Source organism: Chamaea fasciata, unplaced genomic scaffold (genome assembly GCF_029207755.1).
Source record: "Chamaea fasciata isolate MVZ Bird 193981 ecotype frontalis unplaced genomic scaffold, bChaFas1.0.hap1 SCAF_7, whole genome shotgun sequence".
Lineage (NCBI taxonomy): Eukaryota > Metazoa > Chordata > Aves > Passeriformes > Sylviidae > Chamaea > Chamaea fasciata.
In genome coordinates, this window is record NW_027094092.1 from 45,743,519 (window position 1) to 45,769,333 (window position 25,815).

At 42.4% G+C, this 25,815-nt stretch overlaps 1 protein-coding gene across 6 annotated transcripts in view; it reads right to left on the bottom strand.

The window, feature by feature from the left end:
* The window catches only part of FOXN3 (forkhead box N3), a 210,940-nt gene that overhangs the window by 100,051 nt on the left and 85,074 nt on the right, over positions 1-25,815 (bottom strand). For all 6 annotated transcript variants that reach the window (XM_066188638.1, XM_066188637.1, XM_066188641.1 and 3 more), the window contains one exon: positions 6,336-6,472. In XM_066188638.1, coding sequence (XP_066044735.1) covers positions 6,336-6,472 — 137 coding nt within the window. The remainder of the gene's footprint in view (positions 1-6,335; positions 6,473-25,815) is intronic.

Consider the following 25,815-nt stretch of genomic DNA (forward strand, 5'->3'; position numbering starts at 1 on the left):
TCATACTGCAAGGTGTAAAAAAAGGGGGGTGGGGGGGGAAGCCTTTTAAAAGCTAAGAAGAGTTGATCTGTTTTGTTTCCTGAAGCTATGTTCAGTGGGATCAGAGAAGCCTAATGGTTAGAGAACTCATAAGAGTATGTTAAAAACCAAGTCCTGGATTGGCAAATCCTCAAATATTTATGCATTTACCAGTGCATTCACTCAAGCAAAAGTTCTCTTTGCTGTTCATACCTGACACCAAACTAAACCAATATTATCTAACTTGCCAGGAAACAGAAAAAAGTAGCATAATTCCAAAGTACAGATGCTCTTCAAATTAAGGCATGTGATGGTGGCAGAGGGCACACTTTAGAAGAACTTGTATTCTCTGTGATCTCACAAACTACAAAACTATGAAAACAGCAAAACAAAAATTCCGTGAAGACTACCTTAACTCCACACCAAGAGAAGGAAACTCATTTTGACTCTGCATAGGAAGTAAAATCAAACTACTTGATAAAGTGCTTGTAACGTGCACAGAAATTAGTATCAGACTACCCTATGATCAGCTTCATTTTCTATCAAAAGCAAAAACAACAACAAAGAATTAAATCCGTGTTTCCAGACTGCAAAGGACAACCAAAACACGTCTTTTCTACATTCCTTGCAGTGAGACACCCTGCAAAGTCTTTTAGTGAATGGGAAAAGATTGTTTCACCAGCTACCCCAAATGGCCACAGACCATTTCTGATCACAACTAATAAAATGCACAGGTAGGAAGGGTGCTTATAATTTGCCGAATGTGATAACCTACAACTTCAATGCAGGTTTAGCTTCAATAAACAACTGCAAAAGGTGGAAATTGTGATAGTAAAATCAAAATCTGCAAATATTTGAAGGAGTTGTTCCAGTGGTTTCCTCAGCAGGTGATCTAAAACGGCCTCCCTGTTGGGAACAAGTGTCCATTTCACATCCCTGGAACAGCTTCCAAGTTCCCCATCCTACAGGACTGTATGGGAACTGCATCCCAACATGACTGCTGGAGGCACTGCCGCAGCAGTGCACAGGGATCGGCGGTGTGGGTCCAGCGAGCCCCAAACAGGCACTGCCACTCACTGGGAGCTCCCAATGCAGGGCTGCACTGCTCGTGGCAGGGCTCCTGCTGCTGAGGTGAAAGCAGAAAGCCACCGAGTGGTAAGACTGTGCTTTCAGTGTTAAAACAGATAAGTGTAAATGTAAGCATGCCCAGTCCACTTCTCCTGCCATTTACCACGGGGCTCACAGTGATGGCCATCACTTTCTCACAGTGATTAGTGAAACTTGGATTTTCAGGAACAAAGCTTTAGCCACCATGTTTCACAAATCTTTCTGTGTCGCAATGAATAAATTTCAAAAGTTAGACAAGGGTTCATAACCACAAAGTCCCTTTTTCTAATCTCAAACTTCGGATAAAGAATATTCTTATCAGAAAGAGGTATCAAAAGACAAGACAATGGAGAAGTGATGAATCTTTAAGGAGCTCATGGCTTTTTTTGGGAATCCAACAGTAGCAAAAGGAAATGCCATAAAGAGATACTAAATCCAATAAAACAGAAACTACTCCAAATTTTTCAAATCCCAGGCTAGCAATGTTTCATAAAACATGGACCAGCAGGCTCTCTGTGATCTACTGGCTTGCTTCTGCAACCTACACTTCAACAAGGGAAGCAGAATGGAAAACCAAATGATGAAGCCACGCACATTCAAACGAAATACAGTTCCAGGAAGAGACTCCACACAAGCAGCAGAGGTGGTTTTCTGCTGACTCCTTGCAGGGCCTGTTTTCCCTCCATCACCAAGGCTGCAGCACTGTCTGGGAGCCGGGCAGCACAGCGGGGTGGCCGTGCAGCACCCGTTCCACAACCACCGGCAGATGTCACGTACACTGAATGCCCTACAACCACCAAAACTGTGCTGCAGGTTAGTTTTTGTCACACGGTTTCCTGTTGGCTCCAGTCCTGCAAGACTCAAATCCTCTCTACAGAGGGCAGCCTGGCTGAAATGCAGTGATAAATACCAGAAAATGTATTTTTCTGATACAAATGCTATGATGTGCACAGGTGGACTCCAGGTCCAAAGCCAAGCACCAATCTAGTTCAGGTCTGTCCTTGGTGTCAATCCTTCCTGGAGCAGAACCAAGCTCACTCAAGGAGCTGTGCCAATGGGAAGGAGCAAACCAACAAGAAACCCAACAAAGCCTTTAAGAACAGGTAGTCTGGAGCAGCTCAAGAGATAAACAGCTCTTCTGTTTCTAGCCTGGGCATGTTAACAATTTCAGCAGCTTCAGGACAGATCTGTCAACATTTGACACTGCTCTAACAAACTACAATTAGGAAAACACACTGAAAAAATAAAAAGTCATGAAATAATTATCCACAAGTCTATAAAGCAATTATTCCTGGGTAGTCACCCAAATTTTCAAATGTTTTTATTACTCTGTGAAAATAATAATTTCTGTAATTTTAGATTACATTTCCTGATAGTTTTCAGCAGTACACAGGAGAAATACGATTGAGAAATAGCCCCATGTAATATACACAGGAAAAAATCCATTTCAAGACCTCCTCCAAGCACTACTAGAAGAGAAATCCCACCTACACTTCAGCTAGAGACAGAAAACTGAAAATAAAACCCATAGATGAAGTATCAGGGCACGGACTTGTACAGTTACTTAATCAAGTATGTGTCTATAAATATATTTCTAAGTTGCTATTGTCAACATAATTATAAAATTTAAGAGGAAACACATTAGTCTAACATACCTGCTTTTTCACACCAAGGAGAGCTTTTCCTTTGTAATGATGCATACCAGTGATAGTTCACTTTTGAAACTCATCATAAATGATATGCTTCATGACATACGCTTCAACTGGAAGAACCAGATAAAAACTCAAGGGGTTTTGTTTGTTGTGAGTATTATTAAGAACACACATCCAAACCAATTAAAATTAAGTAATTCACCTTGTGATTTTCTACTTCTTCTCTTCCTACATCTTACTGAAAACCTTTGCCCTGAATTGAAGCAGCAATTCAGACAACTGCAGTCTCAAGCTCCTTCCTATGTACAAACACAGCAAGGTCGCCGCTTCCCCCAAAATGTCTTCTATACCTTCTATGGAACCCAATGTAGTCCAAATATCATGGCTTGAGTCATTTTTATCTCAAATGATACTGGTATAACACTGACTCAGCCATCCAAATGTGTGGGTTCGCATCATGAAACTCTTTATAAAAGGTCCACCCCTGTCATGTTTATGCAGGATGCTCTACTGAAGTGATGAAACAGAATTATCTGGTGTAATTAACTCTGTTCAGGAAAAGGAGAACTTGTGTATTCAGTGATCATCTTGCTTGGGATATTTTTACAATGCATTCCTCCACTGTGTGCTCAATTCAACCCTAAGCCACTTATGCAGATACTAAACAGAACACATGATTTATTTGGGCATCTTTATTATTTTTAAATATCGGATAAAAACAAGGAATAGGTCAATTTGCCCCTGTGGAATTTCACCAACTGACCCTTATAAACTCTGCTACTAGAGACAGGAATAATATTGGCAAATTATCTTGTTGCAGATATATTTAATTAATATCAAATGATATAGCTTCTCTTAGTTGTGGACTTCCATTACATAAGATGGACAGCAAAAGCTCTGCCACCCTAAGATTTTTTCGAGATGTACTGTCTTCACCATAAGAAAAATTCCCCTTGGAATTTGTTACTATGACGATGTATTGCTCTGGAGATATGACTATGGTGGAGGGGATTTACATTTTCTACTCTTACTGAAGTCTTTGTACACATGAGAAAGCAATCACTTACACATGGGATTACCGTTTTTTTTCCCAAATGCACAGGGAATGTTCAACTCGTTGAGAATATATTGGAAATATATTCAGAAAATTACCATGTAACTGCCAATCTAGAATTAATTCAAAAGTCTCTGATACCCTAGACCAGCTTCATGTTGATGTTTCACCAGTCATTAGTAGCAGAATGAATAAATATTTTAGAATACTATGGGGATATTAAGTTTTATTTAACAGTGGAAGTGCTGAAAGATAGCCAACTAAGAGGAACAATGAGACCACAATTTCTTCATACAAAACCTGGCCTTCGCTGTATTTGCAAGGCATTAGCTCCTTCAACCACACAAGCCCTTTGTTTTATGAAGCAGTCATTACAAGGAAGACTCCAAAGCACTTGGCAGCACAAGCAGTGTAGCAGCAGTTCGGACATCCCAAGGGTTCCAAGGAGAAAAAGCTTCCCTTTCAGTTTTGGGACTCGCTTGTTGGTGTTTCGCTAGACCCCTCCTTCTCCCTTGCTCAACTACACTGGGCAGTGGTGAGAACAGGTAGTGACTGAAATCCATTTCTTAAATCCCATACTGTCTGGCACCTGCCAGTACTCCTCTCTTCTCCCACTCATGAAAACGGGCTATGAGGTTCTGGACACACTCCCCACTGGGAAGAGGGCAGCAGAAGCTCTGCCCAAGGTCTGTGACTCTGCAGGCAGACTTTGCCACACACAGCAAGCACAGAGCAGCAGTGGGCACACGGCTGTGCAGGATGAGGACAAGGGAGCAGCGGGCACATGGCTGTGCAGGACACAGGGTAGCTACCCCACTGTGCACTCCCTGACGCCCAGACAGGGTGTCTCTAATGATTCTTCCCTGCAAGGACTGCTCACAGCAGTGCTGCTGCATCGCTTCCTTCAGCCTAGCTGTCCATGCGGTTGCTCCTGCCAGCAACATCTGCCACCAAGCTGCACAGTGGTTCTGGCAATCCCAGCCCATTGAGTCAACACTCACTTAAGCCATAAAAGAAAAAAAAAAAGGTAGATCCTCTGGCTTTCAACTGCATGCGTATGCCGGATTTTTTTGTTTGTGGAGATTAGAAGGGATCAAAATCCCTTCATTTCTACGTCAGATGTGCATTACACTTCTACTCAATATGAGAATTTATCAATAAATCTGTATGAGCATAATTAAAATACTCTTAAAAAGGCAGCAGTAACAATAAAGCAAGGGCCAGGAAACACGCTTTGTTCAAACGCACAAATCACAGTTTTAATCCATTATCAAAATTATTATCTGTTTTTCAGCAGAGCACAGTAGCGGGGGGTACTTTCATAGGTGGTACTAGGGACAGTGCTTCCCCAGCACCCCACGGAACACCAGGACGCCCCCGGGCTGCACCGCCTCGGGACCCTGCAGCCTCATCACTCGCCGATTTCCAAAGGAAAATCCAGGGGGCCAGGGGAATCCCCGGCCCCCGGGGCGATCCCCCGACACAAGAGCGGGCCCAGGTCCCCATTGCCAGCGCGGCGCCGGGATCGCCGTTACCGCGGCAACGGCGCGGCCGAGCCCCGCGGCCCCGTGACGCGGCGGCGCCGGCCCGGCCCGGCCCGCGCGTTGCCGGGGAGACGCCCCGTCGCCACGGCGACCATCACGCCGCCCTCCCCGGCCGCCAGCCTCACCGCGAACGCGGAAAAATAATAAAATCCACCTCAGCCGCCACAAGAGCCGCCAGCGTCACCGCTCAGTCCTGGTGCTGCTGCGCTTGGCTCATCACACCTTCCCCATCCTGAGGGCGGTGGGCCAGCACGGGCCATGAACCGCGCTCCTGGCCCTTATCAGCATCGAGGAGAAAGCAGTTCTGCCAAACCTCAGTGCCTGCTTTCCTGCCTTATGGATGGCAGTCATAGATTACGTGTCTTTTTTAACATGAGTCGTAACTGAAGGCCAGATCAAAAAACGCAAAACGAACAGAAAAACCCCACCCCGTGTTTGTTTCACTGAAGCAAAGGAGAAAACCCAGGCTACTCCCGAGGGCCACCACCGGTGCCTATCCACCACCAAGGGCCGGTCAAGCCACGCGGGCACCGGTTCCCCTGGAGGACATCTCGTGGCTGCACAGGCAACATCAGCCCCCAGCTCTCCCAGGAAACGACTGCACCCGGCTCCTCTGAATGAGTGAGGGAATTGTGCCTTCACCAAATGGGGTCAATGGGCATTTCAGAGCTCTCCATTTGCTTATCTGCATTTTCATTTCAGGCGTTCCTCTGCCAAGCGGCTATTGCAGGAAGCCTGCAGGCTCTGCTGGGGGAACTTGCTGCTGCCAGCAGGGGCATGAGCAGGTAAAAGGCGTCCTGGACACACCAAACAAGGCCAGGCCACGGCTGGCGCCCCCGGGCTTTCCGGACTAGCACATTCCAGACTGCATTGCTTGATTACATTTAGTGTCTTACTCAAGAAACATCCACAAAACCGCAGGAAAATCATTCAGAGCTGTAAAATGCATCTAGTTCTTACCTTTGATATGCCTGAGGAGATGTGGGAGGTGTATTGAACACATGCGAATATGGGTGATAGGGTGTCTTTTTCAAAGCCTGAATAAGATTTTGTCTATATTCTGGGTCTATACACCACAAGGACCCCTTTCCAATACTCTGCAAAGAGAAAAGAATTAAAAAAAAAAATCAAATATTTGATCTAATGGCACAGCCTTATTTATTTAGCAGTTTTTGTCAGGAAAAGCAGTGGGTTTGGGTTTTTTGTCTGACAGAAGTGAAGAATCTTTGCTTGCCAGAGATTATTGCTCCATTAATAACGTATTATGACTGCATGATTTAAATCACAATTCTGAGGGGAAAAAAAGTAAGAATGAATGTTTGGTTGCTTTTTCCCCCCCTTTCTCTTGTTACTAGTTAATATGGTTTAATAATATCTGGCAATTTTCCAATCATCCCATATTGGAAAAATAAGAATAATAAGAAAAATAATATAGTTAACTCTTAAATAGAAACTTTGAAGAAAATATCTTGTTTTTGGAAGTAGTTTTCTTTTCCTTTTGCTGTTAAACAAACAGAAACAAGGCTAAAAAGGAGGGGGTTAAACACCCTAGCAACTGTTTTAAAAATAAAAGGACTTAATCCTCCAACCCACATGACATCAATGCCATTATACTACAAGAGGAAATTAATCATCTTTTCTCCCCAGAGGGGAAAAAAATACCCAAAAAACCCAAAACAAACCAACGAACCAAAACAAAGAAAAAAAAAAAAAAAGCTCAGTGTATAATCAGAGTATAACCATTTAAGGGTGTTGTGAAATTGTGATGGCTAAAACAACAGTTACTGTAATTACCCTTTCTGGACACAAGGAACAACACAAGCAGTCAATCTGTAAGGCAAAGATTACACTAAAATTCAGTGTTTATTCTCCAGTTACAAGCAGTGCATTTTCATTTCTTGTCTCAATCCCATCAGAGGTCAGGCTGAGGATATTTTGGATTGTTTTGTGTGAGTTCTCAAACAAATATGAAAACTTTGCCTCAGCTTCACTATGAAAGCATATGGAATGACAGTTTAGGAGCAGTCTTGCTCTGCTTGAACATACATAAAAACAAACACTAATCCGAACTGTTGACTGAACTCCACTGACAGGCTTTCAAGGCATTATGCTAAGATTCTGTGGTAAATGTTGACGTTTTCTGGAACAGGTGGGGAGGCTGCGTTACTGCCTCCAGCTGCTTTTCAACCCAGGACCATCCCTTTTCTCTGCTTCAGCTTCTGTCAGTGAAACAAAGCTCTGAGTTAACATGTTAAAGAACAAGCACACACAAACACACGCAGAAACACATCAGAAGAGGGATATTATTTTCTTAAACCATACAGGAGACCAAAACCGAAGACACTTGTTTCCTTTTGAAAACTTGTATCTTTGCCCTACCACCGCCTACTTGCTCCTCTGCCCCATGGACAGCTTTAGGATACACAGTGCAACATGCAAAGTGTTTATTAGAGAGAGGAAATCTGCACCAAATTCTCTTCTCCAAAAATAAATGAAAAAGAAAAGTCTTCCCCGGTGTCACTGGATGGCTGCGAGTGCAACTAGAAAGTTTCCAATGCCGTGTGAGACTTGGCTTGAAAGAAAAGGAAAGCAGCCAGCACAACCCACAGGAGCTGTGAGTTTTCTCTGTCAGAAAGAAGAACATCTGCATTCTGCTCTGGTGGAACAGGAGCATGGGGTCAAGACGCTTCAGGATGGCTTCCAGGGTTCAAGGCCATCCATCCTTTTACTGACCAAAGGTGCCCTGCCAGGAGGCCACAGAAGAATCTAAGGGGAGACATCTTCCAGCTCCTGAAGTAAAGCAAGGCCCTGATATGGCCAAAAAGCCCAAGACTCAAGGGGCTAGAGAGACAGCAAGCAAGCCTCTTTGGCTCTCATCTCAGTAAAGCACTACAGCCAACGACTGAGAGATCCAGTGCTGCTGTCAGCTGTGGAAGTTGTGCACCACACTTCTCAAACCAGTCTGCAATAAGGAGGTTGTTACACTTAGCCCTCTTAAATATGGGACAATGAGTCAGACACATGATAAGCCCAGTAAGTGAATTTTAGGCAAAGGACAGAGTCAAAAATAGAATCCAAACATTCCAAATTCCACTTCCATGCTCCATCCAAGACCCAGATTAAGAACATAAAATTTCCTTTTAAGCAAGCAATAAGCAAAACTAGGAACATTTTTCAGGAGAAAACCTTTGCTAGATTCCTTACTTCTTAAGGCATGGGATAAGCTTATTAAAAAAGCTACACTTAAACACCATCTACCTTATTTGTACTTACTGGAACACAAAGTATTTTCAAACTTCTGTTTTTTCATTTATTTCCAAGACAGACTTCTCATCTACCTGGAAAAGATTACTCCCCAAAACCCATCAGTTAGTTTAAGCTGAGGGCCATACAATATGAAGTCACTACTGAAGAGTGACCTCAAAACCTTTCATTACTGCTTAGATAAATTTGCATGGCTTGCCCATATTCTTGCAAAAGCCAGAAATAATCTCACCGAAAAACAGGAGCTCTCACAAAAAATATTGAGAAGTACTCCTCGTTAAAAAAAAAAAAAAAAAGCCACAAAAAACATTGGGAAGGCGGATTTGCTATATTTACACTGCAACTGAGCTAACTTATAATTTACCAGCAAAAACAAATATAATTTAAGGCAAAACTCGCCAACTTTGCAATGTTCTCTTTTAAGACAGTTATTTTTGTTTTTCCACAATCACATAACAGAGCATGAATAAAAAGGAAAACTGAAGTGACATCTGGTTAAGAAACCTTCTTGACTGTTGGGAGGTGTGAAGAGCTTCGTTAACTGTCTGTTCAGATGTGTCATTAGTCTTCCCATATACAGAGCAATCACGGGAAAGGAAATCATTGGAGCTCAGATCCGACGGTTAGTGATTAATTTCCATCTTATGATACTTGTCGTGCTGCTTCACTACCTCCACCAAGCCGAAAGTCAATAGTGACTCCAATCAAAAACCAGCAAGGAAAGGTCAAAAAAAAAAAAAAAAAAATCTCTGGATTACATTTGTCTCCCAGGCAACAAGTGACTGAGGAGTGGATAACAGCCCCCTGATCTCCTCAGCACTTGGAGTGCTTTCAGACCTTCCGACACCACATCCTCCCAGGGCCAGGCACACAGCCACCTCCTTCCTGCCAAACACAGGTTACAGCTTCTGCACTGATTCCTGGTTAAGGAGATTAAAAAATGGGGAATGTCACTACAAGTCCTCTTCATGTGGTCCAAGAGTAAACTATAGTTGAGGGTAAACTATTTCAGAGGTGCTCATGGGGAGAGAGAGAAACATAGTTACCCCACGAAAGTTTCTGACTGAATAATTTATTTTAAAAAAAAATCCTGATTATCTTTTATATGGAGAAATTGCTACTCCTTTTTATGTCACTTAATATATATGTAGACTGCACAATACTGTGTACTAACTCCCACTTTATTAATAAATTTGCTGTCTCATATCTCAAATTTCCAATTCTGATTCCCTCCCAGCCACTAAAGTCAGTGCGTTGCCATGAAAAGGTACATGATACACTCAATGTTCAACTTGGTTTTTTTCTTCCAATGGGTTGCATATGAAAGTTTTAAAATACTACCTTACACAACCTATTAGTATGAGGTTCGGTAGTTTCCTAGTAGAATTGAAAAAAAGATTGAAATTTTTAAATTATTAAAATGCTTCTTGTCAGCTCTTTCTGTTATTATAGCTGGGAATTAATAGCATTATCCACTAGTAAAACTCCTCATTATAAAGATTTTGCCTGCATACACCTCACACCAAACTGCCTGGTCTCAAGTATCAGCCACAGCCTGCCCTAAGCTCAACTAAAAGAATTGTGTGTTGAGCTCTTTCCAAAACCAGTGGCTGGGAAAAAATACACAACCCATTATATTGGGTTTGCATGGCCAGATTTTGGTACTGCAGGGGCTACATCCATCTATATAAAATTCCAGATAGTGTTTATTTGAAGAACTTTGTTCCCTGGTTATTTTAGCACAAACTTGAAATGTGTTAGGAACGCAACCTTTTTCACAGAGTTGTTCTTTTCACTGCCATAAAAACAAGTCTGGCCAAAAACAAAGCTTTGGGAAGAGAGTGGATACGGAAACCACCAAACATGGACTCAGGGAGATGTTGGCATTTCCAGATTTTCCATTCTGAACCTCTGGTAACATGTTCATTTTGAATCTGCACCAGGGAGGAGCAGCTTCAGGCACCCATATCTGTCTCAGCATCATCACCACCAAAGATGGTCCCCAAGGGAACAGAACCCTACGGGCAATCTGCCAAAAGGGAGATTTTTCTCCTCCGTGATGCCTTGTATGTGCCTGGGCCTTCTTCTCTAAGTCCATTTCAGTCATTTTTCTCAAAGAAAACGGTTTTTCTCATACAATTTGATGTAATTTACACTCATTAAGCTGGCTCACATGACAGGTGTGACAAACATCCAGAGAGCTGTGGCAAAGCAGGAGGTGGATTTATGTGGGGAGCCAGGGAGGGGAATGGAAGCTCTCCCCTTCTGCAGCAGGAGCCCTGGTGACATCCTGATGCATCTTGTGAAAGAACACACTGAAAAAGGAAAAGCAGGACTCTGGACACAAAGCAACTTGTAAGACAAATGGCAAAACCAGTATGACATAGAGCAGGGGTACAGGGAGAGCTGGGGTGAGCTGGGCAGCAAGGCTGGCATACAGCCCTGAGGGAAAGGCCAGGCTGTGCGTGGGAAACCACAGACACCGAGAGGCTGTGCACCAACACAGGTGCCTGGAGGCTGGGAGGAGAGAAAGCAAAACAAGACACCCACGAGTGACTCCACAGCTCCTATCAGGCACCTAAGCTATGCCAGCAGGCTGAGAATTTTAAAACAGCTCTGAGTTAAGGACCTTGCTACTCCCAAACAACAGGTGCCCACTGAGTAGATCTGTACTTTACTTCTCCACTATCAGACCAGGAGGGGACGAGTGGCCATGGCTAGGCCTTCTTGAACCAAAGTGATCAGCAGTATGAATCAGGCTGCTACACAGACTGAAGGGGTACAGGTGTACACCATCTGAGAAGCATGTCACATTGGCTTCAGTAACCCGAAAAGCAAAGAGAAAAAGCAGAAATTTCCCATTACTCAAAAAAAAGGCATTTCCAACTAACATGTGCAGCCCCAAGCCATCAAATACTGCAATCGCATCACTGTGACATCTGTCCCTACCTAACTCAGTGCAGGTTGCTGCAGTCATTAACATAGGACCTGTGAATACCATTAAGGACACCTTCAGTGATTAAGAACGTTTTGTTGTCAGTAATTCACCACCAAAAGGTTTTCTTCTGTTGTCACAAACAGGTGATCTCTTTGCATGTAATAGTGGAGAGATTACTGGGTATTAAAGGTTCTTACTTTAAAGAAATATTTATCCTGAGCTCATTGTGTCCAGTTATGCTGCAACAGCAGGCTTGAAGCAAACCTTTCACACAGATTTGCCACCAAGCTTATCCATGGGAATGCCCAACAGCTTCTACAGGTCCAAGTGTTCAACATAAGCACAGAAGGGTATCTACAGGAGCAAAACAAATTGTATGATAGAACTATGCATGTCACCACAGAATTTAAAACAACCGTTTGAGTAACTACATCCAGGACCAGAATCTGAAAAAGATAACTGTTTTAGACCAGAAGCACATTATCTCAACTTCTACAACTGCACCACATCTAATGTAGCAGCACAAAGCCATCAGCCACCTTGCTGACACTGCTGTCACTGCTGACTGCTCACACTTGTGCAGGAAGCCTCTGGGGGTGGTGAGAGCACACCCAAGGCTGTCAGGCTGCAAGGACCTGCAAAAGCACCCGAGAGAACAAGGTGTGATGGAAGAGCCTATCCACAAAAAGAGCAGGGTACTTCACTCACCACCTTACACTGCAGTCGCCCGGAAGACAGAGGCAATTCTGGAAACTGTGACTAAAACAAGTTTCTGGTTGGTTCCCAGGAACAGCAAACTATCATCAGGAATTCCTCCTAAACACCAATTTCCCTTTCCTCACCCTATGAAAAAATATATTTAACAAGAGAAGTGAGGTATTTCCATGAGGAACTGGAGAAGCAGAAAGAAGGCAAGTAAAATACTTTCTAAGTTGCACCTTATGACACCCTGTCTACGGCTCTGAAGTGCACCGAGAAGAACTCAATAATCACTCCAAAATCCACCTCAGGAGAGAATGACTTGCTTAAGTAACTTTCTTGTGCTAAGAAACCTGCCAAGTGACTTCAAAGCCATCTCACAATACAACACAGATTACACATACTTCACTAAATATACCTCTACTCTTGAAGGTCAGCAAGCATTGTGCTGGCACTATGGGAAACAAGTGGTTCATGATTGCAAAATTCACCAAGACTAGAAAATGCAACCCTGTTGTGACCACTGATGCTGTGTTGAATCAGCACCACAACAGCAAGAGCAGAGATGTTTTTCAATATCCAAGGAGACAGAATCTGTGCGACCAGGAACGCCATTCACTTGCAGCTCTGCGCCATTCACTTGCAGACAGTGGCGACAAGAAGAACATGCCTTACTTTTTTAGTTCAACTACCCATCCCTCATGTTAGTATCATGCTCCTCCAAATGAAAGGTATCACTCCTAAAATAGAACCAACTCAGAACTGTAGTTCCTTCATTTACATGAGGCAGAATTAGCATAATAGTATCAAAACTTGGAAAATATTTTACAAAATAAATTTTAAACTATTTGCCTGGCAAGCGCTCAGGAAGAGTCAAGATAAGATGCCAAAGCTGGTCTGCTGGTCTGTTTAAAACTCTATTGGTTATCTTTACTCATTGGTATTTCAAGTTATCAAGAAAAGTCGTAATGTTGCTTGCTCTGCTCTCCTACACACTTTTAAGTAGTTTTTTATGGGTGGTCACAGATGATGCTAAAACTTTATCTTCTATAACAGCTTCCTTATACCTTGCACTTGAGTCTGGTGGGTTCTCTAGTTATTCCTTTTTTTAAGCAGTTGAACTTACTTGCAGAAACACACAAAGAAAGCACTGAATCATCTGAGGTCCACTAGGTTTTTTCTGGGTTGTTTTTTGGGGGTTTTTGTTTGGTTGTTTGGTTGGTTTTTGGCTGTTTTTCTTTCAATTAAGTAGTACAACAGCTAAGGAATTCTTAAAGAAGGAAAAACAAAGCCACTGCCAGTGATTCCTATTATTACAAAACACATTCCTCAGATTCACTGCAATCTTACATAAAAATTACAAATAACTGTTCATGCAGTTTAAGGGCAGATTTTCTTCATTCTCTTTCTAGCACAGAGCAGTGAAATTCTCTACGTCCAGCTTTAAAGAATTGCACTATAGACCTTGACTGCATTTTAATGACAGTGACAACTGCTTACTAAGCTTTTAATTTTCATAAAAATCCCACAACCCATGAACTTAAGAGAGCCAGAAATTTCCCCAGCTCTTCCAAGGAAAGTTTAGCAATGTTAGGCGACAGCTTGACACCAAGCAGAAGTAAATCTGAAGTAGTATCTGCATGCAGCATAACAAACCCCTCACAAACACTTCTGCATGTTTTCAACCTTTTCTCAGTAAAGCAGCACTCACAGCTCAGCTCAAGCACAAAGGTGAAGAAGCGTGACGAGAAGAGACTAGCTAAAACACAATTACATGACCATAAACATATGCTCATCTAATGCATGAAATTAAAGTTTTGATGTGAAAGCTTGCTGGAGTACAGTGTTCAACCCAAGTAAGCCAGTTGCATCAAAAAATCATCAGCATTTCTCAAGAAAACAAAAGGTTGGAGCTTTTTAAATCTTATTTTGCTCCAAGTAAAAACATCCATTACTTCAAATCATGCAAGTCCAAGTCTTTGTTTTCACACTCGTCTCTTGGTATTTTAGCTCACTTGCCCAGTGAGGTACCCTAGACACCAACCCAGCCATCAACCTTTTATTCTCCTTATCTGACTTTATGAAAGTGGCCTGGTTCTTCCCCAAGTGATGCAGCCACATGAACCACCTCCACGTCTCTGCTGTTCTTCCAGTTACAAAATGGGCACTGTCTTTCTGACTGGAGAAGCTGGGTGGGTATATTACTTCCCTGAGAATGGAAGTATGGTTAGAGAGGGAAAGGACTACTAGTATCATCTCAAAATGAAATAAAATAAAAAGGAAGCCAAGCATACAAATAAACAATGATACAAGAATAAAGAGGCCAGATCAGCACTGAGAAGTAACAGCTGAGAAAAGGGAAGGCTGTGGTACTCCACAGTCAAAAAAAACTCAACCTATTTCTGAGGCAAGATGCAGCACAACATCCTGTGACACAAGAAAGAGCTATCAAAACACACAAGGTGCAGTGGTCTTCCAATATTAAATGAGATCAAGTCTCACCAGCACAAGACATATCATCAAAAGTTGTCTTTGTACCTCTGGGCTTGTACATACTATCAGAATGAAAGGCCCTGCCCTCTGTAGCAGTGCCTTCTGAGGCTGCCCACCCCCCACCCAAACCTGCAGAGAGCACCCCATTAGCAGTGTCACAGGCACAGATCCTATGGCTTTGTCTATCTGTCACAGGTAGAGCAAAGAAACAGCAGGCATGGGACTGACTGCTTTGGGGTTTTACACAAATGGGCTTTTCAAGCAATTTTTTTAACTCAGCACTTCCCCTCATGTGTACAGAGAAGTTAGAAATGTCTTCTAGTGCATGACCTAGACACCCAGCAAGTCTGAGCTGCAGCCAACACTGCCCACCCAAAGCATGTCTCCAGAGTCCAGGTTCCTGATTCTGCAAGAAGTACTTCAACACCAGGTCTGGAATGATTCTCTACTATTATTTCAGTCACAGTGACCCACTGCCCATAGGCACAGTTGGTCCGCTGCTCCTCCAGCATACCATTAGTACAAGTAAGCTCATACAAAATGACTGCTAACAGCCAGCAGTGGATCTCCTACACCACATTAGCTTCCCACTGCTCTCATTATAAAACAGTTCCTCCAACAGGCTCAGGAAGTGCTGCATTATGTTGCCCAACTCCAAGAGTCGTATTTAGCTTGTTAGGTATCTCCTTACCACCCTATAAAGCTATTAGGCTGCCACAAGGAAACCCTGCAAGCAGTTGAAGAAAGCAGCGCCATTGACCGCCCTTAAACAATGCCTGCCTCCTATGTAAAGTTGATGCTGTTTCATGCTGGTACCTAGCAACCCCAGATGTTGCCCAAAGTCTCCCCAGGCTAGGCAAAGTCTAGGCACTGAAGAAGATGGGCTGAGACACTGTGAGGGAGGAATGAAGTGCAAGAGCAAACAGATGCAGGGACACTGGGCTGGAAAAGCAGGAGAGCCTGGAAGACAAGCCTGTTATCATGATGGGCCATCACACTCGAGGGAGATTAGGCAGCAAGAAATATTAATAATGCTGCTTCACCCTATAGAATTTCTGTGTATACATGGAAAGTGTAATTAGTCCTACACTAACGAAAAGAAAATTGAGAAGACGCAGAAACAAAAGAATAAAAAAGAAGTCCTCAAGGTTACCTATAAAATCCATGGCAGAAAGGAAAAAAAAACCCTAGACTCCAGACCAATAGTCCATTTAGTGGGGTGTGCTAATTTCAAATTAGAGGTGCACTCATTTAAATACCCACTGGTTATCCATGCCCTTCATATTATCTACCTTATCTACAACTGGAAGAGACATAAATTGCCTTTTCTTACAAATGTATAGTTACATCATATATGAAAACCTAGGGACAATTTTAAAACGCAACCCTTCACAGAACTGATATTAAAAAAATTATTCAACACTTATATCTGTGCTAAAGGTTTACAGGTCACTTTTTGCCTACTGCTCAATTAATGACAAAATAAGCCAGTGAGTGAATTTCCAGGGGAAGGGGTTAACAGCTAGCAGAAATGTGTGGAAGGGAGTAGGTTGTACTAAATCTTCTATCCATGACAAATAAAAATAAAAATAAGGAAGACCTGACAAAAGCTAATGGATTTGCACCATTTCCCTCATAACTGCTTATTTAATGTATGGTTTTTCCTTGCTTAGTGTTTAATATTGGTTTGCACGATGAATTGAGAGAAAAACCAGGCACTTTGATAAATGGTTTGAGAGGTTCCTCGGACCTGGGGTTTCCAGGTGTTCCTGGGCTCTTTGCAGAAACAAAGCTGTGCTCCACCCCAAGCCCCACTCAGCAACCTCAAAAGATCCCTGACACCTCCAGCAGGCACACAAGGAAGAATAACCATACTCCTGCAATGGAGACCTCAGTGCTACCCACATCCATCAACCCACACATTACTTCGGCTACTTACACACACATTCTACTCTGTCTGTGTCCCATTTCTACGCTAGGTTCAGGGATACTTATTTTTTACTATCTTCCTTTTTCCTCCTCCTCTTTCTCATGGCTGAATGAAACCCCAGAAAGCAAAACAAAACACCTCCCCGTGCTGTAAACATCCTCCAAAATGAAGCAACTCATGACTGCAGTGAAGTTTTCATCTCGTTCACACAGCCCAAACCAGCATAAACTCATCAGGGCAGGCCCTGGCTTCAGCAGCCTCAACAGCCCAAATGTCATAACCTGAAACCTCATGGACTGAAAAAAATCTGGGACTTTACCGCGACTTGGCATTTTTGCAAGCAGCCTACACAAATCCTCCTTCTACCCAAACACCAGGTACTACCACAAGCCCCTGGAGAAATGCCTCCTAAATTAAACAGTAAGATCAATGGCTCTGCAATGAAGACAAACCAGGAAGACCAGTTCAGCTCTAGGAGCAAACTAGCCTCCTGTGGGGAGGTCAAAACCCAGCAGCTACCGCACAGACACTCCTTAGACACTGGGCACCTCGGTGGGACTAGAACTGCAGTGCCTGTGGGAGAGGGCTTTCCTCACCTAGTGGGATTTGGCATCTCATTTTTACTGTAACGCAAACCGAGCAAGAAGTCTCACCTGAGAAGCACATCATTGAAACTTACACATGGCCAGAGTGCAGCATGCCCTCACTGGGACCACTGCAGAGTCAAGAGTACTACCACCAACGGCAATAACCTCTTCCTGCATCTTCTGGAGTGCTGGCTATAAAAGCCTTCCTGGGAGAGTCAAAAACACATCTCAATTGCACCAGAGCCTTCCAACATAGGGAGCTCCAATTCCAAGATGGCAAGGAAATTATATATGCAAGCAGAGACAGGGTGCGGGCTACTAAGCTTGTCTCCATTGACTGCCATGTTGCAGGTCACTACAAGCACCCTCTCCCCAGTCCCAGCTGTAGCTTTGGTCTCCTCTGGTGGACCTGAGTCCACAAAGCTTCTTCCTATACCAGCTCCAGCCCATGGATGGCTGGAGACAGCCAGGGCCATAGCCTTACCACAAGCACAAACAGGAGACACTGTGGCATGTGGGTTAAACACAGCATTTCCACCCCGGCAGCAGGCACAGTCCCCTCCACGCTCCCTGAAAGAGCAGGGCACCAGCCCCTACTGTGCCACAGCTGGGGAACCTGCACCCAGCCCCAGGAGTTGAGCAGCCTGCCAGGATGTCAGGGAGAGAGAAACAGGTAAGAAGCGTCCTTCTCAGCAGAAGCGTGCAGTGGCAGGGGGTGAAAGAAAGCTACATTGTCACCAAATCATCCTCAAGGTGAAGTAAGCTAAAAAGAATGATGCAGGAACTTTTTGTTGTGGGAGCCATTAATTCAGACATACTTATATTTTCTTCCACTTTTACTTTAAGTCTGCTGCCGAAGCAAAGGCTTGTAAAAAGAGCAAGATGAACTTGCTTAGTCTTCAAAGTTTAATTCACAGTAAGCTTCATTAAAACTGTAAGAAGACTCTCTTTAATATTTATCTCCACACAGCCATCTCAAAAATAGACTTGACAACTACAGGAGATTTTGTCTTGGGTTTTTTAGGTGGCTGCATTTTTGCAGTCATGGCTACACAGGTTGCAACTGGTAAAATACTAAAAGTGGCAAACACAACAAAGCTTGTCATAGAAAACTTCTGCAGCATGAGCCACTGAATCAAGTGTATTTTAGAGTGGATAAACAGGCTTCCCTAAGCACTTCCACCAGTAAAACAGATTTGCAATTGTGCAGATAGTTTGCTATTAAACACAGCAAAGTGATTGCATTAGAGAAATAATATCTGAACTCACTGCTGTGCAAAGAAGGAATATTTGAATCTACAATTTTTCCAAGGAAGCTAGTGAGTCCCTAATCAAAACCTGTATCTTGGCAAGAATAGAATTCACAGGTTTATTCATGTTATTTCCTGGGCAGACTAGTTCTACATTAGCAGAGCATTAATCAAAGTCTAAATACTTAACCAAATCCTGACTCAATATAAATTATTCCTCTGTTTAAAAGTCCACCTCATTTTTCCAGATGCCATTCCAAATCCCACAATGATTTTGCTATTTCATAGAAACAGTAAAGAAAAAGTGAGTTTCCTCAAATTCCCAGGAGAGAATCAAAAGGCATATGACAGCGGCAGCAGCAGAGAGCCAGCCTGCAAACTCACTGAAGCAGACCCAGCAGAAATAGAAATGTCCCTCTTCAGGGCACTCTAAGCTGGTAGCAAACAGGATGTGAGCATCAGTCACTGTGTGCAGTTAAGAAGTTATTCAGAATAGCAAGTTCAGGCACAGACTGGGTCTTTGCCTGGTAAGGAAAGAGTGGGAGGAAGGAAGGGGTAAAAAACAGCTTTCAACCCACACACCACTGCCCTGCCTATTTGGGTTTTCCCTGGCTTCTTTTTAACTGAGTTATCTCACAAGCAGTCGTTTATCATTTTCAGGTATGATGTTCACAGGATGTTCCCATGAAATAGGAAGCCTGTGTGTGTTTGTAGTGTACCGAAATGACAGGCTCCACAGGCAAATGAGACCCTGTACAACCTCAGCAGCACCAGGAGCCCTGAGAGGAGGACTGGGACACTTGCTGAAAGACGCACCATCTACAGAAAAGGACTGATGCTCATCTTGAACAGAACAAGGAAAGAAACAGTTAGGAGTAGCCAAGGGGAAAAGAAATTGGATGGAGTCTAGAAACTTCTGGAAAAAAGCTGTGCCAACTTCTACACGGGGCTTCACTCTCCCACTCCTTGGTGTTTACTAGGAAGCTATTACTCATTCTGATTATTGCATACAAAAAGGCTGCTGATCAATATTGCACAAGAGTGGTAAATGATCAGTGATTAAACATCAGTGTATGAATTTATCTGACTTAACATGCCAGGAGTGGAAGGAAACAGAGAGAAACAGTATCTGAGCAAACTCCAGTGATGAAAATCGACAACTTGGGCAACATCAGATGATGATGAGTTCAGAAGTTACAAGGAAGAGAAGACGTATGATATTCTCACAAGGTTAAAATGTTGTTTTCCTCCAAATTATTCATGATCAAATATGCCTTTGAACAGATCTACCATCTAAAGGAAAAGAAAATCTCATTTAGGGATGCCAAAGCAAGGCTATTTTGATGACACAGGTGTCATCCAACCAGGCCTGCTGTGACCTGAGTCACTGCTCCAGGTCTCCTGTGATCTTCTTCTTGATCAGTTTCACACAGGAAGCCTTCATATCTGACACACCAAAAATAGCATACGGTTTACAAATGAAAATCCTGCTTCAAAAAAAGGCTACAACTTTTTTTCTTTTTCAAAATGCAAATGCACTTTCAGTACAGTGCAACATGACTGAAAGCACTTGTCCCCACATTCCTCAGAAAGACGCTTACGATCAGTTACATTTAGAGATGATGCAGATAGGGGAAAAAAAAGAGAACTAAGGTGTGTGTGTCTCGGGGGGGGAAACCACAAAAACAGCAATTGGAATTGAACAGCTGAAGGTGAAAAGCAACCAAAAATAACATACAAACACTCCTAGCAAAATGCATAGCTAGAAAATGAAGTCCAAACTGCTGAGGGCGCTTTCCAAAGATTGAACAAACAGGAATGGACGCCTTATATTGACTCCATTCATCCTACCAATACTGAAACACTTAAACAGCAGTCATTTTACCTTTCAGAATTGCGTACTGTTTTCAAACCCTGTTGAAATGCAGTAACCAACCTTTGAGGATGCTGATGGTGTAAAAATTCCCCACTGCTTGCCCCACAGGAGGAAGCCAGTTACACCAGCTCCAAAGCACCAGCCCATAAAAAGGGCTGGCTGCTCCAAAAGGTCCTTCTCTCTTCATAGTTGCACCCAATGACCACAAATGCTGACATCTGCACTGTATGGTGAAGGGCTCCTGTAATTACTGTGTTCTTCTTGCAAAAGACTTTCTCAGGCAATACTCAACACACCACTAACAGAATAGTTTGAAAGAAACTTGACAGATTATAGCTTTATTGCAACCTCCAGTATCTGGCTTTAATGTTGCTGATTCACAGCATTTTTAGCATGTTGGTATCCTAGATGTTTCTATTAGAAAGTCATGAGATGGTGCATGATCATGGGGGGGTACCAAAAAACCTTTCCAGCTGTCTTTGCTTCTGTAAAAAAGCTTGTAAAAGTTCTTAAAGGCTCTAAAATAAGGCACACAGCTCCTCCCTTCATTGTTTTAAATAACAACGTGATTTTTAAGCCAATTTCATCACTTTTAAGATAAAAATCTCTATATAAATAGCCTCCCACACTCTTATCATATCCACTCATATTATTACACAAACACACCCCTAGATGCTAACATCACTTGGTCTAATTTAAAAGCCATGCAACACAAACAGAAAATTTATTTGAGCAATTGCAAAATTCCCTTCCTTTCCAAACAAAAGCATCCCTTGGTACACAGTGCAAGAAGTCTGAAGCTACACACAGTATGGACTGAAAAGCTGTTTCAACCACTCTAGAACTGTTTTAATTTTTCACCTGATGCCAAATGAGGAATCAACAGATAGTCAAAACACGAAAAAAGGCAAGTTCACTGATGAAGCAAATTCTTCCCCTTTCAAATGAGTGTCTAAATTAAAAAGTGTCAATCCAACAAATTTGCAAACCCTGTTTTATAAATAACAAGGGGAAGAAATATAAGATGATGTGGCACACAAGTGGATAACTCTACCATAATTAAGACACGGACTCTTTCCCCATCAGCCCAAGCCAGCCAAATGCACTTTTAGCATACTAGATACTACTGGAGGGTGAGTGCAACTCGAGTGCTGGTGAAAGAGCAGAAGGTAATTAGCAAGTGTTTAGATCATAAGTATATTTACTTTGAAACTAAAATAATTCAAGTATTTTAGCTGGCGGGAGGAAGACATTTTCCTAGTTACAGAAGAAAAGGATAAAAAACAAAACCCTTCCTACAATTTCACTGCTACAAATTAAAATCAAAGCTTTCTAAATGAAAACTTTATTTTTTTTTTCAAACAAGAATGACAGAAGACCTTGTCTCTTAATGGAAAGGGTCATAATTACATTTCTGCCTTCCCAAATTCAAAATTAGTCAGCTCTAAAACCTAACAGCAAATGACACATCAAAGCAGACTTGCTAAGCCAAGAACAAGGAACTTTATTCCTCAGAACAAATGCAGCACTGCCCAAGAGGCAGTGAAATATTACAGGTATTTTAACAAAATCTGAACCAACAAAAAATTAGACAAAGTGGAGGTGTTTTACTAAATTTTAAATGCTGTTTTGTTTTGGAAAAAACAAGAGAGATGGTTCAGGTTAGTTAAGACTCTTAATTTAGAGTCATCTGTTTAGACTAACTAGTAAGTAGTTGTGGCAACACATGTTTCCCAAGGAAACTTTGCAGAGATTAGCTCAGGTGGTTAGAACACGGTACTAATAATGCCAGGGTTGCAGGTTTGATCCTTGTCTGGGCCATTCACTTAAGACCTGGGATTGAAGGTACTTGTGCATCCCTTCCAACACAGAATATTCTGTGACTCAAGATGTACCACTACGACAGCATCTTGTTTTCCTGGCACAGAGACACATGAAGACAGAAAGCTCTATCTGACAACCCAATTTTTGCTCCCATTTTACCTTAAAAGTGTTTGGATGATCTAAACAACAGCGTGACTCTGTAATGCCTTTTATATATAGAAAGTATTTATATATAGACATGTATATATGGATAAATTAAAAAAAGAATTTAAGCAGAAAAGGGAGGTACATCATGAACAATAAAATTGCATTTGCCTCAAGACCTGGGAGCTAGCACTGGACTGAATCTTCTGTGCAATTTGTCTCTATGATAGCTTTTTATCCTCCTTCTCTCCCATGCAGCCAGATGTGTAGTAAGTATTATATATCAATATAAAACTGGAAACCAAACCTACACTCTTTTACAAAAGCAAGGTCTGTACGTTTAACCCTGAGCATTGAAGGGGGAAACCTTCAACTGTGTAGGAAGGGTAAGAGAGAGAAAACACATATAAATTAGTATAATGAGCAATTACATAAAAATAGATGCATTACATTAATTGCCAAAACGGGAAAAAACATTTTGGACAAGTTCATTCTACTGCTTCAAATCAAACCATGTATGAATGCCAGCATTTGTCTAATTCTCAGCCACATCCTGACTCTCCAACTTCCCATCTCTCCTAATTGAACACTGAAAACCTACCCTTTCTGTCCTTCTTACTTGCATTCCTTCTTACTTCAGCTATGCAGGAAAGCCAGCAAACTACTTACACCATTATATCAGAAAAAAGGGGTTTTTACCCAGAGGATGGCTGGGCACTGGAACAGGGTCCCCACGGAAATGGTCACAGCACCAGCCTGAAGAGTTCAAGATTTGTCTGGACAATACTCTCAGGCACAGAATGTGATTCTTGGGGTGTCCTGTGCAGGGCCAGAAGCTGGACTCGATCATCCCTTCTAACTCAGGATGTTCCATGATTCTATGATTCTATTAATGTGCAGCCCCTTAGTCCACAAGTATTTCAGGAAGGGTAGAATTATGTCAAAATCATATCATTATTTCCAGTTAAATTTACAAATAAAGGGAAGGGAATTTATAAATATAAATTTATTTATAAATAAAGTCTGAAGGGAATTCCTGCAGAAATGAATACCTTTTGACCCACGGTATTCTCCCAAAGCTAAAGTGTAACTGTAGCTCCATATACACCAGCTGCAGGCAGTGCTTAAACCTGTCAAACATTCTCACCAAAAGCCTTCCAAGTGCTCCCAGGAGCAGTGATGATCTCTGGAAGTGCAGTGATTCTGTGCTTTTCTGGGGCCTGAGAAGGCTGCATGCAACCAGGCACTGCAAAGCAGTGGTACTGAGGAGAATCCTTCAAATAAAGCATTCCCTGCATGGCAAGGACTTTAGTCCTAAAGATGAATATCTTGTCCTTGCAAGGTCTATTTAATTCTTCTCAACTAAGAAGAGATCTAACTGCAGAAGTGCTACATTTATTACATTCTGAACCACTAAACCTTTACAGTGATGTTCAACATCCCTTCTGCTAATGTAAAACCAAAACATTTCATTAATGATTTCCCTATTTTTACTGAAGCATGCAGAACCTACAAGACATGTGTTCCCACTCTCCACACTAAAGGGTGAAGAAAAGAGATAAAGGTATGTAAATGAAAGCTTGAGATAAGTTAGTTGCCAGCAACTAACCCTATTCTTGCAATAACCCCCACAGCCCCTGCAAGTTGCACTGCAGACACTTTTTTCAACTGTAAATTCGGAAACACATTCATAAGAGTTGCTTCATCTCAGTGAGTACCTTCCCACAAGCAGCAGGTGTGGGATCTCATAAACATAGCTCTGGAGCACAGGCTAATTTTCTGCTCAAAGCTTGAATGAGTGTGAATTCACCATTCAACTAGATTCTCTTATGCAAAAATCCATCAATAAGTTTCTGCTCCACGTACTGCCACAGACAATTCTCCTTGCCATTGACACTTCCCTGTACAGAAGATTGTTCATTCCTCTGCTTACCAACAGTCGTCTTTCAGCAAGTTACACTGGTGCTTCAAAATCCTGAGAGCTCTCAGCTAGTGGTAAATTGCTACTCTTCACTGCTGCAACGAAATATACCAATTCAGCAGGCCGTAGATAGTGTTTTGGTATCTTAAGTCACTGGCTAAGGGCAGCAATTTGGTTTCTTTTCCACTGCAACGAGGAAAAACCCATTCACATTTAAAATCCTTAGAATGAGTCCTCCCACAAATTCCTACACTAGCTCAAGGGACAGTTTCTCCGTAAGAGCCCAAATGAAATGTGAACAATTAAACAGAAATAAATTAATTTAACAACACTAATTAAAACATACTGTCTCCAAAATTATTATTATGGATAACTAAGCAGGATCCAGAGGCATCATTTATGGCCACAACAGCTACTTTCCACAGCTCACAGTCCCAATTCTGTTGTTGACACTCAGGAGTCAATCAAAAGCAGCTTTTCTGAAGTCAGTAGTCCAAATTGGTGGAAGAGCAGAAAAAAAAGCAAGTAATTTTTCAGGCTAAGAAAGACCAAAAGTGACACACAAAAAATTCAGGAGGAAAAAAAGTTGTATGCCAAAGCAGGAAGGTCACTCCTTCTCTTTGCCCCTGTTGCTTATTTTACACGACCCCTACCACTGATGAATCTGACACCACTCACAGCTACAAGAAATTTAGGACTCTTTAAAAGCCAGTTTTGTTGCCAGCATGTAGATAAACTTTGTCAGCATCATGACTCATAAATGGGTCAGCTCTCCAGAAAGGATAACCATTGTTTTGTTGTCACTGCAATAAATGGCCAGACAAGGCAGTGATGATGAGCATGTGTGGGTGCACTACCCAAACTACCAAAGAGCTCAGCAGCTCCAGCCACCTGACCACTGAGATCCAAAGGCTGCAGGCTAAGAGGAATCATGGATATGGATGGCATGGCAGAGCCAAAGTATTCTACACTTCCTTGTGTAATTAAAGGTAAGAACTGCTGTGAGCTTCAGTCCTGGATGCTAATTTTGTCCTAAGGGGACAAAAGGGGTTTCTTGCCCCCATCTAAGAGGCCAGTTAGTCCCAGGGCAGCCAGACTGCTGACACCATCCACAGGGACACTCTCCAACAGCAACATGCCTGGTCCTCCAGAATATCCACCTTTGCCCACATTAAAGAAGGCATATGGTTTTACTTCTGTGCCTGAATTCGTCCAAGCCAGAGAAAAGACACTCAGGTATTAAGTCCAAAAAACTAAGCTACAGGCCTGAAAAAATCATCCAAGCATATATTTGGGATCGACTTTACCTTTAAGGATGTCAGAGCTCAAGTGTCCAGGACAGGGACTCATAATTGCACCTGAACCAACCACCCATGTTTCTCTGCTGCTTGTCAGTGAAGCACTGCCAGACAATAAATTCTGGCAATTCCCCTCTTCCCCAGCCCACCCATAATAATTTCTCATCTCTGTAGCTGAAAAGGTACGCTGCTTTAAGCTAGCTCTGAGACACTGAA